Raw genomic sequence first — 16,865 nt, 5'->3', positions numbered from 1 at the left:
TCGTCTACACTATCAATTTCAATTAGACATAGACTAAAAGAATGTATTTATTTGTCTCTGATATTTAAATGAAACGAGAACGAATTATTAATATAACAGTTGTTCTGTCTACTTCTTTTAAAAAATCAATAAAACGATTTTATTTCCGGTCAACCCGTTACACGAAATACAGTGTGTATGTGTATGCACAAAAAACAAAAATACATAAAACTAGCGGACGCCCGCGACTTCGTCCACGTGGTATTCAGATTTTTAAAAATCGCACGGGAGCCATAGATTTTTCCGGGATGAAAAGTAGCATACGTGTTAATCCAGAGTAAAACCTATTTCCATTTCAAATTTCAGCCAAACCGCTTCTGTAGCCGCAGCGTAAAAGAGGAACAAACATACACACTTACTTACACACTTTGCCTTTATAATATTAGTGTGATTGTAATAGGTAAAGTTTGTGTGGTTGTAGGGGTTAATCTCTGGATCTACTAAACTGATTTTGAAAATTCTTTCACCGATAGAAAGCCACGTTATTTGCAAGTGTCATAGGGTATGTTTTTATCCCGTATTCTCATAGGAACGGGAACTATGCGGATGAAGCCGCGATGCGTCCTTTAGCGGCATTTTTCCGTCTTTTAGAAATTTTGTATTATCTCCGAAACTATATGACTAATTAACATATTGTAAAAAGGCAAATCTTATCTCTATAATATCCTCTTGATTATTAAGTAATTCATTTTGATAAGGATTTAAGTTTAACTGTGTACCTAAATAATGACATAAACCTTAGTATATTTAAAATAATTTATTAAACTACAAAAGTAAAATACTACTACAAATATCTGCTAAAATATAGAAGGTAGATAAATGCTGTCGCAGCATTTTCTGTAGAAAATGATGTGTTCTGCAATATTGTAGTACATTATGTTACTCTAACATCAATAGTTTTTGCAGCGCATGCCATGTAAACCAAATTTTGTACACCTTGGGTTACATTATTTGAGTTCAAGGAAGGATCCCTATTTTTTTGAAAATATAATAAAGCCTATAGCCTTTCTCGATAAATGGGCTATCTATTACTAAAAGTATTTTTCAAATCGGACCAGTAGCACCTGAGATTAGCGCGTTCAATCAAACAAACTCTTCGCTTTATAATATTAGTATAGATATAAGCGGACGCTCGCGACTTCGTCCGTGTGAATGTATTTGTATTTTCGCATGTTTTTATAATAAATTGTGTGTAACAGGTCCAATTGTGACATCCAGTTCAGTATTACAGTTTTGTTGTAAGTATTTATGGCTTTGTTTTATTTTAAACTGAACCATTTACTCTATTGTTTATAGCCCTCTTAATATTTTAGCTTTAACTAATTATATTTTTAATGTGAAAAAACTCGACCATTGCTGCTAGTGTAAAAGGGCCCTAAACTAAAATGTCATATTGACATTGACTGAATTCGACTTGTCTTGACTTGTCTAAACTGTCACTGTCAGCGTCACTACCGGTTGATACTTGACATCTTGTTCATACGTAGTTTGGGTCTTGTTTATGTTGGTATAACGTAGTGACCAAAGAGTATAAAGTAGTAATATACTACTCTTTGGTCTTGTTCACGTTCAATATTCATGACGTCATCATGAGTTTGTGATTGATTTGGTTCAGAGCAATACATTCTACTCTATGGTTCAGAGATTAATTTGCTCTTTGCAGAGTATAGGGGTTCGATTGTAATTAGTATTGAAAAAATTTACACTCATTACAGAAAGAAAGAATAAAAGCTAAACGAAGTGGCGATATTTAATTTAAAATGACTAAGTAATTGCTAAAAACAACTTTAAACCAATAAATGAATAACTGCAGAAAATACTTAAAGACTTATGGAAACTGTCCGTACGGCTGGTACGGTAATCTAAAATTTTCAAAATCCACCGTACAAAAACTCAGACCATACAATACACTCGAGCTCATGGAAGAGTGACGAGAAATGAGATTGCAGTCTTCAAGAGACGCGTTATAATATCGTCGGATTAATGGACAGAACAGAACAGACGAACCAAGTCACGATGCTAGCGGCTTGAGACTGTTGTGTTTGTAAGTCCATGCAGTGGATGTCCATTAGCTAACACTGATGATGATGATGAGAGATGGTTAATCCTTAAGGTTAAGAAACGGGAAATCTGATGAGGAAAAGCTAGTTGCTGAAAAGGGAAGTCAGTAAATCAAAAAATCCCCTCTTGGGCCCTCCTCCCTCTAAATGTCACGATACTCTCAAAGGAGATGTAATTGTAATAATTTACAATTATCTACTTTTATTTTTTATAGGTTCATTTATTCATTATTAACAATTTCGAATTTTAAATTGTTCTCGCACAAGCGTTGTATTAGACTCGTGTTCCGGAACGCAACTCCTGTGGTCAACACGCCAGCTCTGAAATAAAAATAAAATGAATGTCCATGGTGTATAGTTTGCAGACTGCCAATGCATGCAAGAAACATACGCTTCTCGGCGCCCTTCAGTGTGAAGCTTACGTATAAGCCTTACGTGATTGTAATTAGACCATCAACATACTCTTCGGACTGGAATAATGCTGGTTGGTGGCAGAAACCAGTACGACGAGAGTGGTGTTCCCAGGCCACAGCAGCGCGACCACGGTGGCGCCGTAGCCGGGGTTCACTCCCGACACCTGACCAACAAGGCAATAAACTAAACAGAAACGTTACTGTTTGGGCATGTTGTCCGTCTCCCGCAGGATGGTGAGCGCGGCCCACAGCAGCGCGACCACGGTGGCGCCGTAGCCGGGGTTCACTCCCGACACCTGACCAACAAGGCAATAAACTAAACAGAAACGTTACTGTTTGGGCATGTTGTCCGTCTCCCGCAGGATGGTGAGCGCGGCCCACAGCAGCGCGACCACGGTGGCGCCGTAGCCGGGGTTCACTCCCGACACCTGACCAACAAGGCAATAAACTAAACAGAAACGTTAATGTTTGGGCATGTTGTCCGTCTCCCGCAGGATGGTGAGCGCGGCCCACAGCAGCGCGACCACGGTGGCGCCGTAGCCGGGGTTCACTCCCGACACCTGACCAACAAGGCAATAAACTAAACAGAAACGTTACTGTTTGGGAATGTTGTCCGTCTCCCGCAGGATGGTGAGCGCGGCCCACAGCAGCGCGACCACGGTGGCGCCGTAGCCGGGGTTCACTCCCGACACCTGACCAACAAGGCAATAAACTAAACAGAAACGTTAATGTTTGGGCATGTTGTCCGTCTCCCGCAGGATGGTGAGCGCGGCCCACAGCAGAGCGACCACGGTGGCGCCGTAGCCGGGGTTCACTCCCGACACCTGACTAACAAGGCAATAAACTAAACAGAAACGTTACTGTTTGGGAATGTTGTCCGTCTCCCGCAGGATGGTGAGCGCGGCCCACAGCAGCGCGACCACGGTGGCGCCGTAGCCGGGGTTCACTCCCGACACCTGACCAACAAGGCAAAATATGAAATAATCTTCTTATGATATAATATTAGTATTTGTTAATTCTCTCAAGTGTTAAAATCAACGAGGACTCTAGTGCTTGTGTCAAACTAATTTGGGCGTACTGATTGGTTTCCAGTCAAGAGAGGTGTTCGACAGGGATTTGTTGCGTCACCATGGTTGTTCAACCTATTCATACATAACTGCCTGACAGATTTGATAGAGGTTATATAACAAATAAGTATGATTCTATTATCAAATGTTTACTATACGCTGATGATCAAGTAATACTTGCATCATTTGCTAATGAGCTACAGGAGAAGGTAAACAATATAAAAGAAAACGAATGAAAGTAAAAATAAGCAAAACGAAACATGATTTTTGAAAGACATGGATGTATGACAAATTGTGATATTTTGATAAAGGGTAAACAAGTAGTAGAATTAAAAGAATTAGAAAAAAAATCGTTCTAAATTTACGAAAGATGGAACGTGCGAAAGTGATATTAAGAGGTGAGTAAATGTTGGGAATGTGGTAAATGGCGTTCTGCATGCCTTTTTGTGTCTCAAAAGGCAAGACTGGCTTTGCAAATTTGTTCAACAATTGTTAGTGCTAACACTAGTACGGTACGGTTGTACGGTAGTGAAAGAATAGCACGAGAGCATAGAAGTAAAATCAATGGACTGGAGGTGAGAGCATATGAATGGAGTATTACTGCATGAGAGTAAGGAATTGTCTGTGAGAGAGAGAGAGAGAGTAAGAGAACGTCGTGGTATGCTTAGATGGTTTTGGCATGTGACAGGATGAATGAAAGTAGATGGACAAAAGGGATTTATAAAGCGAGTATGAACTAAAATATAGGAAGAAGAAGGCAAAGGTTAACTTTCCTGGACAAAATGCAGGACATTCTCTTTAAAGGCTAGGTCAAGAGGACCCTACACCGATGAACTTGTTTAAAACTATTGATGAAAATGGAAGAAGCAATGGAGATGAATGGTAAGTTTTGATTCCACTTTAGATTCAAGATATATTGGAGATTAATCAAAGTCTAATCATCACTAACCTGAACTTTGACCTTCTTATTGGGGAGAGTAGCGTTCACATCATCACCCGCCTCCCAACCCTCGCCATACAGCTCGAACTTGAAGGTGGTTTTGTTGGTCACCTCCTCGCTCGGGCCCTGGTCCTTCACCACCGCGCCCAGGGTGAAGATGTGCGAGTAGCTCAGCAGGAGCTGCCGGGTGAGGCTGGTCTTGGACATGAGGTAGAGGAAGGTGGCGCAGAGAGCCACGCCGAGGGTGGTGAGGAGCGAGGGAAACTTGACGTAGGTCTTTATCTGCGCGGGGCGCGTGTGCTGACTCTCGTACAGCTGGCGCTGCGTGCGGTACACTACGGAGCTGTCAGCGCCGGGGAACGGCAGGCACCACCCGTCCTTACGTGCGTGAATTATAAACCTGGATTTATCAAAAAATCATTTATTATGAAAATCCAAGATATAAAGGGTCCCAAACGTAGCTAATAATTACAAGTATTGAAAAACATATAGTTATAATGACTTAAGTTACAAACAAGAGAAACAAAGTTGCTACAACATTTTTTTTGTAACAATTAACTGACCAAGCAATTGAATGGATTATATTAACAGAATGGTATCTTGGCTAGAGAAGGCAAAAAAAAACGGACAAAAAAAATGGGAGGACGAAATCAGGAATATGGCGGGTCCAACATTGACTCCTACTACAAAAGACATGTAAGGAACGTGCGCTTCAGAGTGCCGCTCTGTTTCCTAAATCTGAGTTGTAAGTGTTTAGTCTCATTTGCTTGTAAATACACCGACAACCATGCGCTTCAGACCAGAACACAGCAGCAAATGAGCAAGATGTATGATCACATTAATCATACTCCATACTCCAGTCCCGTGAGGACGTTCTGTCCGTGATAAAAACGTATGGTTAGCGAGCTTTATCGCCTACAACTCACCTGTGCTTCAACTTGGGCTTGAAGGTGGGCAGCCTCTCGGGATACATCTTCTTCCTCAGATCGAAGCGGTCACCGTATTGTGCCAGACTTAAAACAATGTTGACAATTTGATTATTGCGGGAGTTTTTAATTTCTTACAAGTGCACAATGTTGAGTAATATAACATACCCGTAGACGACAGACTCCCAGGTGCCGTAGTTGACGGCACTAGAGCCGATGTTGAACGGCACGTGGCACGACATGTACGACTCCACCGAGTTCAAAGTGCCTGAAACATAAATACATAGTCTTAAACACAACGTAATCTATAATTTTCTACACCTTCGAGTAAACACACGCTTCCCCATACAGTGATAAGATTTTACTGCCCTGGATGTCACGTCAGTATAGGCAGCCCACGTAAATGAGACTTCGTCTGCACAGTAGGCGTGTGCGATATAACAACAAAGGGTAAAGGATAAGAGGTGTGGGCGGAAATACGCGCGCTTGAATAATTAAATAAAAAAAAACCGCCGGTTTCCGTCTTTCACTTCACAGACACTATAACAGAGAGACAGATGTAGTTGTAGCTTTACATTAAAAAAACGTTTCTTTTAAAATCATGCCACATATTTCAAATTACAATGCCTTAACACTGTTGTAGTCTGAAGCTTCAACCACTTGGAAAAGTCATGACCAAAACCTAAGGAGTAGAAGCATCAATATCAGTCTGACATGATTGGTTAAAACAAGTCGCAATCAAACCTCCGAAGTTCTGCTGCAGGAAGATGACGCCCAAGTCGTTGGGGATGCTGTCGAAGCCGCACGCGCTCACCACGTACACGCCCGCGTCGCGCGCCTGCGCACCGTACTCCAGCTGCATCGTCTCGATGAACTGCAACAGAGTACCAGTACGTCAGTGCCACCTGCAAGTGTCATTTTGAGAGAGCAGTCACCAACCCTAACCAAATAGAGGTTGAGACAACTACACCCCTGATCCCAACGCCGATGGTAGATTACAGACGTCCAGAAAACGTCCTTTACGATCCTGACGTTGACATAACGAACGACTGACAAAGCTTCCCAGGCAACACAAACACAAGCTACATAGCGCTATCGTCGGTGAAGACGAGGTCATTGACATCTGACGTGATCCTGGCGTGGGCAGTTATTGAGACACTTGTATGTCAACGTTACCTGCGGCTCCCCGCTGACGTCCACGTAGTGCGCCTTGGCGTCGATGGCGGCCCGCACCACCGGCTCGCCGTAGTGGCGGTACGGTCCGCAGCAGTTCACCAGCACGCGCGTCTGCGCGCACATCTCCTGCAGCGACTTCTCGTCCGACACGTCCGCTACTATGATCTACACGCTACGCCACTGTTACCTGCGGCTTCCCGCTGACGTCCACGTAGTGCGCCTTGGCGTCGATGGCGGCCCGCACCACCGGCTCGCCGTAGTGGCGGTACGGTCCGCAGCAGTTCACCAGCACGCGCGTCTGCGCGCACATCTCCTGCAGCGACTTCTCGTCCGACACGTCCGCTACTATGATCTACACGCTACGCCACTGTTACCTGCGGCTCCCCGCTGACGTCCACGTAGTGCGCCTTGGCGTCGATGGCGGCCCGCACCACCGGCTCGCCGTAGTGGCGGTACGGTCCGCAGCAGTTCACCAGCACGCGCGTCTGCGCGCACATCTCCTGCAGCGACTTCTCGTCCGACACGTCCGCTACTATGATCTACACGCTACGCCACTGTTACCTGCGGCTCCCCGCTGACGTCCACGTAGTGCGCCTTGGCGTCGATGGCGGCCCGCACCACCGGCTCGCCGTAGTGGCGGTACGGTCCGCAGCAGTTCACCAGCACGCGCGTCTGCGCGCACATCTCCTGCAGCGACTTCTCGTCCGACACGTCCGCTACTATGATCTTTACGGAAGACAAATCGATACCTGAAAATTAGTAAGTACGTACTTTTATCTATCATCGAAAAAAGCTGATACGTATTTACTGATTTACACTTTGGCCGCGGATTTTGAAGTTCTTTGGCTACATCTCCAGAAATCATGATTCAATTGAGCGGTTGGCAGGGAAAAGTTGAAGGCAAAAGATCCAGAGGTTGATCTCAGACCCGCTGGACGGATTTAGTCAAGGCTTCTACAAAATCATCCATGGTGGAGTGTACTGCAGCCAATCGCCAAAAGTGGAGTAGCATTGCACAGAAGGCGTCGTTCATTGCTGCAACCAAGACTACTCCGCCAAGAGTGAAAGTTTAAGAATTGATAACAAATATCATCCCCATATATTTTTTAAGTTGTTGAGGTGTTATCGTTTGTAGAAAGAGAATTACCACTTACCAGTGGTTTCCGCGGCTTCATCTAGAACGTTCTGCAGCTTGCTCCGTGCTCTGCCGGCCACGCCCCACGTGAGGCCGCTGTCGGCCTTGCTCAAGCGCGCAAGTTCCGCTACTGCATGCTTGCCTGTGAAGCCCGTCGCGCCGAATATCACAATGCTTAACCGAGACATCTAGAAAAAAAATTTAATCTAAATCATCTAAATTGAAACAATTGGAAGCTGAAGTGACAATGGACTGGGCAAAGAGCTAGAATGGCGACCCTGCACCAAAAAGCGCATTGTGGCTTGACCCCTCACTGAATGGACTGATGACATTAAATGTGTTGCATATAACCACTGGTTACAGGCGTCTCAGGTCCGTTGTTTGAAAGTTCCTACAAAGGGCTCTTGTCCAGCTGTGGGCCATTTATCGGCTCTTACTCGTATGACGAAGAAAAGTAGATTAAACAGCCAGCCTAGACTGGCACCGTAGGAAAACAAAAACTTCAACAAGTCAGTCAATCTTGCGGTTTAACATTGAGAGCGCGGAAGCGGACTTTGGAAAGTGATTTTTTTGTTTTAAATAATAAAACCTCGTAAACACGCGTTCTACAGCTCAGTGCCAAATTAATCTAATTATGTAATACTTATTAGGTAAACCTAACCGAAATCTTCCTCATGAATCGACTTACAGTAGAAACCTACGTGAAAGTCCGTTCAGTAAGTTTCGACAGTGTACATAAAGGCTTTTCGAAGCCTTGGCCGATGGACGTACTAGTAAGCGCAGTGTTATTCATATTACGTGTGGATAAAGGGGAGTGAAATTTTGTAAAAAAACAACATCTTACCTATGTGCTACCTTCTGATCAGTTTGAAGGCGGAGCCAATACAGTGTCCTGTTTTAATTAAAGCCGTTTCTGAAAGATCCACAGATCTTGCCGGCTCTTTTTTTTGAAAGAACCTGCCTTCTCAACCGTCTAAGAAATATATTTCAATACCCTTCTTGGCAGTCGGGTAAATAGTCAAACAAACGTTTTTTAAGTGCTTGTAGACTTAAGGCTACTAGAAATAAACGATTTTGAATGTGAATTTCATTACAACGAACTGCACACTCGTTGAAGCAGCTTCAGTAGTATCTCAGTGTTAATTACCATTCAAATAATTAATTAGTCACTAAGTAGGTAGGAACCACCGTATTTCGTTTTTGTGATCATCTAATTATTTACTTATTTCAAGGTCCTTGACTATGTCATATTATTTACCTACGAGTACCTACTTAAAGTGGCAGTGATTTTTTGTTTTTACGTGTAGGTATCTAGCGAAAAAAATCATGATTATTTCAGCGAAATTTAATGGCTGGTTTTCGTTAAAATAACGTTACTACTTGCTACTGATACACCTTTTTTCAGGAGGAAAAAAATCCTCATGGACGTCCTGAACCGGATAGTGCCGGACTCCTACCGGCTAAAAAAAGTCCCTCCTGACCCCAAGGCGTTGGTGTTCCTGCCAATTCGACCTACCACCAACACCCTTGTCTATGTATCACCGAGCTCTATTTCTTTCTCTTTCGTCCTTCTCTTTACACTTTATTATTCCTTCCAGATAAAATATTATAGCTTCCCATTTCTCCTTCGTCTCTAGCATTATGCTGCTTGGATTTCCAACTTCTATTTCGCTCCCAACCTGACGTTTTACTAATTCTCTCTGTTGTTCAAAATTTGGGCAGTGGAATAAAGTGTGTTCCGCATGAATGATACACCTACTTAGGTACTTACATAATAATAACTCTGTCAGAGAAAAATATAATATGTACCTATACTGTGACTCTGTGATGTGAGCGTTAAACTTGCTGAAGGCGCACTTTATGTAGGTACTAGGTACCTACATATTAATTATCGTTAATGAATACCTACGTACCGTGACCAAGTGAAAAATATTGATCCAAATAGTTAAACTTGTTGTTTACCGGTGCGCTACTTACGAGTAACATAACGAATTCAATCATTTTAATTAGTTAAGCCTCGGACACAGTGATGCGTTTGCTTTTGCATTCATAATAATAAGAATTTCCCTGAACATAACGATATTTTAAAAGCAATGTTATTTTTTAATATACCTAATTACTAACTACCATAAATAAATGATAGAAAAAAAGTGGCCAATAGTACTTAGGTAATATTTAATGATATGGTACAGAAAACATATGTACAAGTATTATGGTGCTGATAGACTTGAGCAATCATTTGTAATGAGCATTCGTGCAAATTGTTCATCATAGAAACATAATACAAATTAATACGAGAACATTTTAGCGAGCATTCTATCGAGTGTTCTGGCAGAGTAAAGATCTGGCGAGCAGTCTACGGAGCTGATTTGTTTGGCATGGAAACATCGAATAGAGCGGTCGCTAGAATTATAGAGACGTTCATAGCAATTTTTGGCTCTATGCTTGGCTCGGTTCGTTGTTTAGCTCGACAAAATATATAAAAACGGCGAAAGCTCGATCTTCTGTTAGAAGAGAATGCTCCATCAGCACCTTTAAGTACAATAAGGCACTCGACACCGATAACGCGAAATATTGTCTTTCTAGCATAGACCTCATAAATAGGCTGGTTCTAAGTGCTTGGTCAAGTGTGATCTTAAGAAACAGCATCAAAATCGAATTAGTATAGTAGGTACTTACAATATAAACGAAATTATTGATACTTGATAGAAAATGTTTTTCTTTCTCACGGTGCGACAAGACTATTTAATTGAAATAAACAAAATGCGCGCCAACGGTAGTATTGTTGGTATGACTGCGCCAATTTAATAGAAAAACGTATTGAAAACGTTGAAATTTAGACCTTGTGTACACACTATCAACTGTTGTATCTAGTGGAAGTTCCACTGAGTTGGCAACACTGGTGAGATGAGTGGGACGACCAAGGGGCCAAAATTCAGTACAAAGACTTTTGGAGTTATGAGATTATGCATGGTTAGTTGCGGAAATAAATTAGTAGATACTAAGTTAGAAAAATGTTCTGAATTATTTATTAGAGGTGAGTCGTACTTGGTGATACACGTGCTGAGTATTACTATTATTTTTATTTTTGTTAAGTATTAGTTATTATTATAGACACGTACTCCTGAATACTCAGTGACCAGCAATATTACATCATAACAAACAGTTATGCGTACATTAATTTCAGCTAAGTTTTACATAGTCATTTGGCTTTGTAGTGTTTATCCAATTTAACTTACATTTTTGTCTGTTTTTGTGTTTGTCTCAATTGGTTTCTTTAACTTTATTAAAAGTAAGTGTTTTATTAAGCCTATTATTTAAAATTACCGCTGATTTTAACTCAAAAATATTTTGTATGCGGAAATAAAGTCGCTGTTATGTTCAACGTATTCATGTATGTGTTTTAAACTTAAAGTTCGTAAAAAAGTTGACGGCACTGCGAAAAATCCCTTGCAATCTTTTTATTTGTTCCTTTCACTTGCAAAAGACCGACACCGACCTGAAAAAAACACAAATATTCGTGTCAAGTATCGAACATACCCCATTATGCCGTTTTTTTATTCTTTTCAAGTCAGCCCTTGACTACAATCTTACCTGATGGTAAGTGATGATGCAGTCTAAGATGGAAGCAGGCTACACGGCATCATGCCGAAACGCTAAATCGCTTGGCGATACGTAACTAACCTTTGAGTGGTAACTAACCACAGCCGAAGCCTCCCACCAGCCAAATACTTAAAAAAAAGCCGTTTACACTTTACATACTCTTACTCCCTGTTTGTTTGTACTCAGCAATAATAATAAATACTGTTAGATGTGTTAATAACGCATGAAAAATGAGGCACTTAAAAGAGGAAATTTATACACAACTCAATGTTAGTTACCAAACACATCCATACAAACACAGTAGGTACAAACATGATTCGAGCCAGGTGTCAAGTTAATCGGCACAAGCTGTATACTTTAATTGCCCTAGAAATAAAAAATAAATACTATTGATGTTATAATACACACAATGTGTGAGAACATTACTCTCATTAAAAAAATATTAAATTATAATTATCAGACTGAGTTATTTCAATATCTGCACTGTTTTTAAGTGTCTAATTTCATTAGCCAAAAATCAAAACTGCTAGTGCAGAAAGGCCCTAAACTAAAAATGTCATGTTGACAGACTTGGAGTCGTGTCAAATGTCACTGTCAATTCCAATCCAATTTGAAAGTGAAGTGGCGATAACCTTAAAAATTTAAATTTTTCAAAAAAAATCTCTATACAATTACGTTTTTAATAAATTTTTCAAAAAAACATCTTTGATACAATAATGGAGCTTAATGAAAAAATTCTAAAATATATAGAGGAGAAAGTTACGGTAGACACTTTAGATTTAGCAGACGAATTCAATGAAGATCATCAAAAAATTGTTGGTGCAGTTAAAAGTTTAGAAGCTCTAGAGATGGTTATTTCCGAAGGTGTTAAAAGTACGAAATGGGAGTTATCTGATGAGGGAAAGTTAGTCGCTGAGAAAGGGAGTCATGAAGCAGTGTTATATCGCAGTATTCCTGAGGCTGGGATTTTACAAGCCGAAGTTATGAAGGTATGAAGTATATTGATACTTACACGTAGACTTATCGTTAAAATTTGTGAATTTTAAAGTGAAATACTATACAGACTGTTTTCTATAGAAACTGCATACTACTGGAAAATTATGCACTTATGCAAGTAAAAAACCACCATAATATACTTTTATTTATAATAGATACCAGTATATAAAGAGGATTTTAATTATTTATCTATGAAATTACAACTTTTTGTTAACAATATTACATAAATTATATTTAAATTAGGCAAAATGCCAGTATTATTACTACAATGACCTCACAACAGTTGTTAGGTAATATCCAAAACTGATGCATTTTTTTCAGACTGTACCAAACGCAAAGGTTGGTTTTAGCAAAGCCATGTCATTAGGGTGGATTGTAATTGATAAATCCAGTGGTGCACCATTAGTCAAAAGAAAAACAGAAAGCATCACTGATCTTGTGCAGGAACACCTGAATGAAATAAGAAAGGGCATAGACAATTTACCTGACAATGTAAAGAGTGACTATAAAAAAAGAAAACTACTACAAGAAATCACATTAAAGAGTTTTGTGCTAACTAAGGGACCACAGTTTGCCACAACAGTCAAGAAGTTAGAAACCGATTTAACAAGTGAAATGTTATTAACAGGCTCATGGAAGGAACTGCAGTTCAAACCTTACAATTTTGATGCACTAGGTAATGTGTTTTTATTTTTTGAGTTGTACAGTTTAGTCGCCGTAAAAGTAGGTGTAGGGATTACCAGCATAATAACTTGCCTTAAGACCTACACCTCACTAGGAATGCAGCAGGTTCTATATTAGAACAAAAGCTGCTCTAGTAGGATCATATTAAATTTGGCTAGGCAGGGAGAACAACATGAGCACAGAAGGGTAGTATTAATCAATTGTCAAGGAATTTTTTAACCCTACACTCATAGGCCATGAGTATGTGGATCTGCTCAGTTTTCTCTCTGCCAAACAATGGACCCGGCACCTGCTTGGCGAATCCATGAAATGCTAAGATATTTGTCTCTCTTGTCTGGAAAGTATTACCCGAGTTGTTATTGCTATATCTGTATCTTGGTTCATCAGTCAGAGAGCATTAGATTCATATATATCTTTTTTATAGTGCCTGGTTTTGCAGTAGTTTTGTCATGATTACATTGACTGCTATTGTTTATGTAACTTTGATGAAATTATTATTAAAAAGTATTCAAGTAAGATAACAGCTTTTATAAATGGACTTTATTGCGACCTTTAGATAAAATATTTAAGCAAAAATGTGGAGTCTGTTATTACAACAAAAAACGAGTGTGCTTTAAACCAAACAACTGAAGTAAAACTTCTTTGAACTTTTCTTAACACATTCACTAGCTTGCACCTCAAATCAAGTGTAGGTAAAGAAGTTTTTTTACTTTATTAATCAAGGAACTCCTTGGTTTCTGGCTAACCAATGATTTCAGGATTTAAAACTTGTACCATTTATGCCAAGTTCATCAAAAGTAAACCAATAGTTTTGACTTCAAAAAATTACAAACGTCCATCTGTTTTCACAAACTTTTACAGTACAGTCAAGCAGAACATTCTATAGTAACTGTAAATTTTCAATACAGGGCAACCACCAGAATGTGGTCACCTCCATCCACTCCTCAAAGTCCGTTCAGAGTTCAGAGAGATCTTTCTCGAGATGGGTTTCACAGAGATGCCAACCAACCAGTATGTGGAGAGTTCCTTCTGGAACTTCGATGCACTATTCCAGCCGCAGCAGCATCCAGCGCGCGACGCTCACGACACCTTCTTCATATCCTCACCAGCAAACTCCACAGAGTTTCCTATGGAATACTTGGAAAGGGTCAAGAAAGTTCACAGCGAAGGAGGTTATGGCTCACAAGTAAGTTAACGGCTAATAAATTAACATTTTCATTAAAATTGGATATTTTTGATAGTTTATAATCACAAAATTGGCAGAATTATTGACGGCTTTGGCAGTTAAGACTTTTATTTTATTAGCTGACTGATGTACTTCTGTGTCATGTGTTGAATTAGTACAAAACTATAATGGGAAGCATGCATTAATTGCAGAATTTCAATATGAAAAATTATTTATTGATATATGTTGCAACTAGGGCATGCTCACAATATGCAGAAACCATGAATTTTTCCATGATAAAATTTGTTATCTAGGCCAAATCCATTTATTAGCTTTTGTGTGAAAAACATCACATCTATACAAACTTTCGTGTTTATAATATTACTCATAGTAGGATCGGAGATCTGCTTGGGGTTTTCTCTGTTCTACACAATGGACCTGGCACCCACACTGTGAATCCCATGGAATGCTAAGATATTTCGTCTCTTAACAGATATATTTATATACTACATATAAATACTTATATAAATATATATTGTATATACACCCAAGCACTGGAAAACACCCAAATATTTCCATGAATGCATAGATCAGGGTCTTTCTGAAGGCCGTCGGTAGTGACCAGCTCACGGTGACCATTCGGCAGACTCCCTCCATTGATTGACCAGCTCACGGTGCGCAGGGCTACCGCTACTCGTGGAAGCTGTCGGAGGCGCAGAAGAACCTGCTGCGCACGCACACCACGGCGGTGAGCGCGCGCATGCTGTACCAGCTGGCGCAGCAGAAGCACTTCACGCCGCAGAAGTATTTCAGTATCGATAAAGTGAGTATATAGCTTCAATAATGTCTTCTTCCTCAAGTGCCAACTAAAGGTTGACGACTATTAAGGAATTTAAAAACTACAGCTGTGAACAATTTTGTGCTCAGCTCCTTACAAAGATTTCTTAAAGATTGTCAGCATAAAGACAGGTTTTCTAGCAAAGGTAAACCAACTGACAAGTACTCTTTTACGACTTATTAAAACTATGGTACTGTTCTGTTGTTGTAATATGCCAAATTGGCTTTACAGAAGACCCTACTTATATGAACTCTAAAGATGACACAGGCGATTCTTGCATGGAACAAATTATTACTTTTACTGGAGGTACTGACCAGCTCAGAAAGATGACTTCTTTCTTCAGGGCATTATCCACATTTGATCAGGTGATTGGGCGTTGTGCTTCTTACACATACACTATGTTATGCGCAGGTGTTCCGCAACGAGACGCTGGACGCCACGCACCTGGCGGAGTTCCACCAGGTGGAGGGCGTGGCGTGCGCGCGCGGGCTGGGGCTGGCCGACCTCATCAGCACGCTGGACGCGTTCTTCGCGCGCCTCGGCTTCCGGCGCCTGCAGTTTAAGCCGGCCTACAACCCCTACACCGAGCCCAGCATGGAGATCTTCGCCTTCCACGAGGGTATGTCACCACCATATCAGGTGTCTCCACCAGCAGAGGGTACAACGTTTTCCAATCGCCACTCCAACCTCACAGCAATACGGACCGAATCATGAGAAGGCGACCCGATACTTGCTTTTTGTGTGTTTCCTGGCTGCCATCTTCACTCCCTACAAGGTATTTAAACGTCACCCTTTACGGATTCCCCTTACCAATGTGCTCTGAGCCACTACCTCTTATGGTACACCTGGCACAATATACAAGGAACTGGTTCTGAAGTTGGACTATGAGTAGGTAATAGGTATATGTGACTAGGCCTCTTTGAATTATAGGTTTTTCGTGGAATATCCACTTTATTTAAATGTGAAAGTATGAACTGATTTTAGTGAATTTTGGTAGAGATAAGCGTGAGCTTTGAAAGGACCATAGGTTACTTTTTATCACGAAAATTTCTGTGAAAATTGTGACGTTTTATTTAAATTCATTCACAGGCCTCGGTAAATGGATAGAGATCGGCAACTCTGGGGTGTTCCGCCCAGAGATGCTGCTGCCCATGGGCCTGCCCGAGGACGTGTCGGTGATTGCTTGGGGACTGTCCTTGGAGAGGCCCACCATGATCAAGTACGGGCTGAACAACATCCGTGACCTCGTGGGCCCGAAGGTGGACCTTCAGATGGTGATGGACAACCCCATTTGTAGACTTGACAAATAATTAATTGAATATATTGTTTAAATTATTATATTGAGTGTTTTATTTTATACTAGCGGATGCTCGCGACTTCGTCCGCGTGAAACTCTACTACTACCCCTACCCCGACCCTACCCTACTCTATCCTTACCCTACCACTACCCTACCCCTAACCTAACCCTACCCTACCACGCGACGGCGACCGAAAAGATGGAGTAACTTCTTCCGTTTTCTCAACATTTCCCTTTACTGCTCTGCTCCTATTGATTGTAGCGTGATGAAAAGTATACTATAACCTGCCCAGGAGTATGAAGAATCATTGTACCAAGTTTCGTTAAAATACATCAAGTAGTTTTTGTTTCTATAAAAAACAGACAGACAGTCAAAAATTTTACTGATTGCATTTTTGGCATCAGTATCGACCACTAATCACCCCGTGATAGTTATTTTGGAAATATATTTCATGTACAGAATTGACCTCTCTACAGATTTATTATAAGTAGGTATAGATTATACAACAAGTCATCAGCATTCATA

The 16,865-nt window shown here is 40.8% G+C and overlaps 2 protein-coding genes across 2 annotated transcripts; one reads left to right on the top strand and one right to left on the bottom strand.

Moving 5' to 3' along the window:
* Positions 1 to 2,299: 2,299 nt before the first annotated feature.
* LOC112046976 (saccharopine dehydrogenase-like oxidoreductase) lies at positions 2,300 to 8,586 on the bottom strand. Its single transcript, XM_052883761.1, has 9 exons — positions 8,071 to 8,586; positions 7,776 to 7,944; positions 7,183 to 7,370; positions 6,190 to 6,319; positions 5,614 to 5,713; positions 5,446 to 5,532; positions 4,529 to 4,919; positions 2,846 to 2,940; positions 2,300 to 2,420 (listed from the first exon to the last, which is right to left on the bottom strand). Exons 1-9 carry the CDS (start codon positions 8,086 to 8,088, stop codon positions 2,321 to 2,323), a joined length of 1,278 nt encoding a protein of 425 aa, XP_052739721.1. The 5' UTR covers positions 8,089 to 8,586; the 3' UTR covers positions 2,300 to 2,320.
* Positions 8,587 to 8,909: 323 nt separating this feature from the next.
* LOC112046974 (phenylalanine--tRNA ligase alpha subunit) lies at positions 8,910 to 16,380 on the top strand. Its single transcript, XM_024083849.2, has 6 exons — positions 8,910 to 12,348; positions 12,677 to 13,031; positions 13,948 to 14,225; positions 14,887 to 15,027; positions 15,454 to 15,661; positions 16,132 to 16,380. The coding sequence occupies exons 1-6, from the start codon at positions 12,076 to 12,078 to the stop codon at positions 16,350 to 16,352; spliced, it is 1,476 nt and encodes a 491-aa protein (XP_023939617.1). The 5' UTR covers positions 8,910 to 12,075; the 3' UTR covers positions 16,353 to 16,380.
* The last annotated feature ends 485 nt before the right edge of the window (positions 16,381 to 16,865 follow it).

The sequence above is a fragment of the Bicyclus anynana genome, chromosome 10, assembly GCF_947172395.1.
Source record: "Bicyclus anynana chromosome 10, ilBicAnyn1.1, whole genome shotgun sequence".
NCBI classification, from domain to species: domain Eukaryota; kingdom Metazoa; phylum Arthropoda; class Insecta; order Lepidoptera; family Nymphalidae; genus Bicyclus; species Bicyclus anynana.
The sequence above is the reverse complement of the archived record's forward strand: the minus strand, read 5'-3'. Positions and strand labels throughout refer to the sequence as shown.

Coding starts and splice junctions, on each gene's coding strand:
- LOC112046976 (XM_052883761.1), bottom strand. Junction 7,371..7,775: donor TGAAGCCGCGGAAACCACTG/GTAAGTGGTAAT, acceptor ACTAATTTTCAG/GTATCGATTTGTCTTCCGTA. Junction 5,714..6,189: donor CCTGCAGCAGAACTTCGGAG/GTTTGATTGCGA, acceptor TTTATGTTTCAG/GCACTTTGAACTCGGTGGAG.
- LOC112046974 (XM_024083849.2), top strand. CDS start 12,076: ATGGAGCTTAATGAAAAAATTCTAAAATATATAGAGGAGAAAGTTACG. Junction 14,226..14,886: donor AAGGAGGTTATGGCTCACAA/GTAAGTTAACGG, acceptor CACGGTGCGCAG/GGCTACCGCTACTCGTGGAA. Junction 15,028..15,453: donor AGTATTTCAGTATCGATAAA/GTGAGTATATAG, acceptor TGTTATGCGCAG/GTGTTCCGCAACGAGACGCT.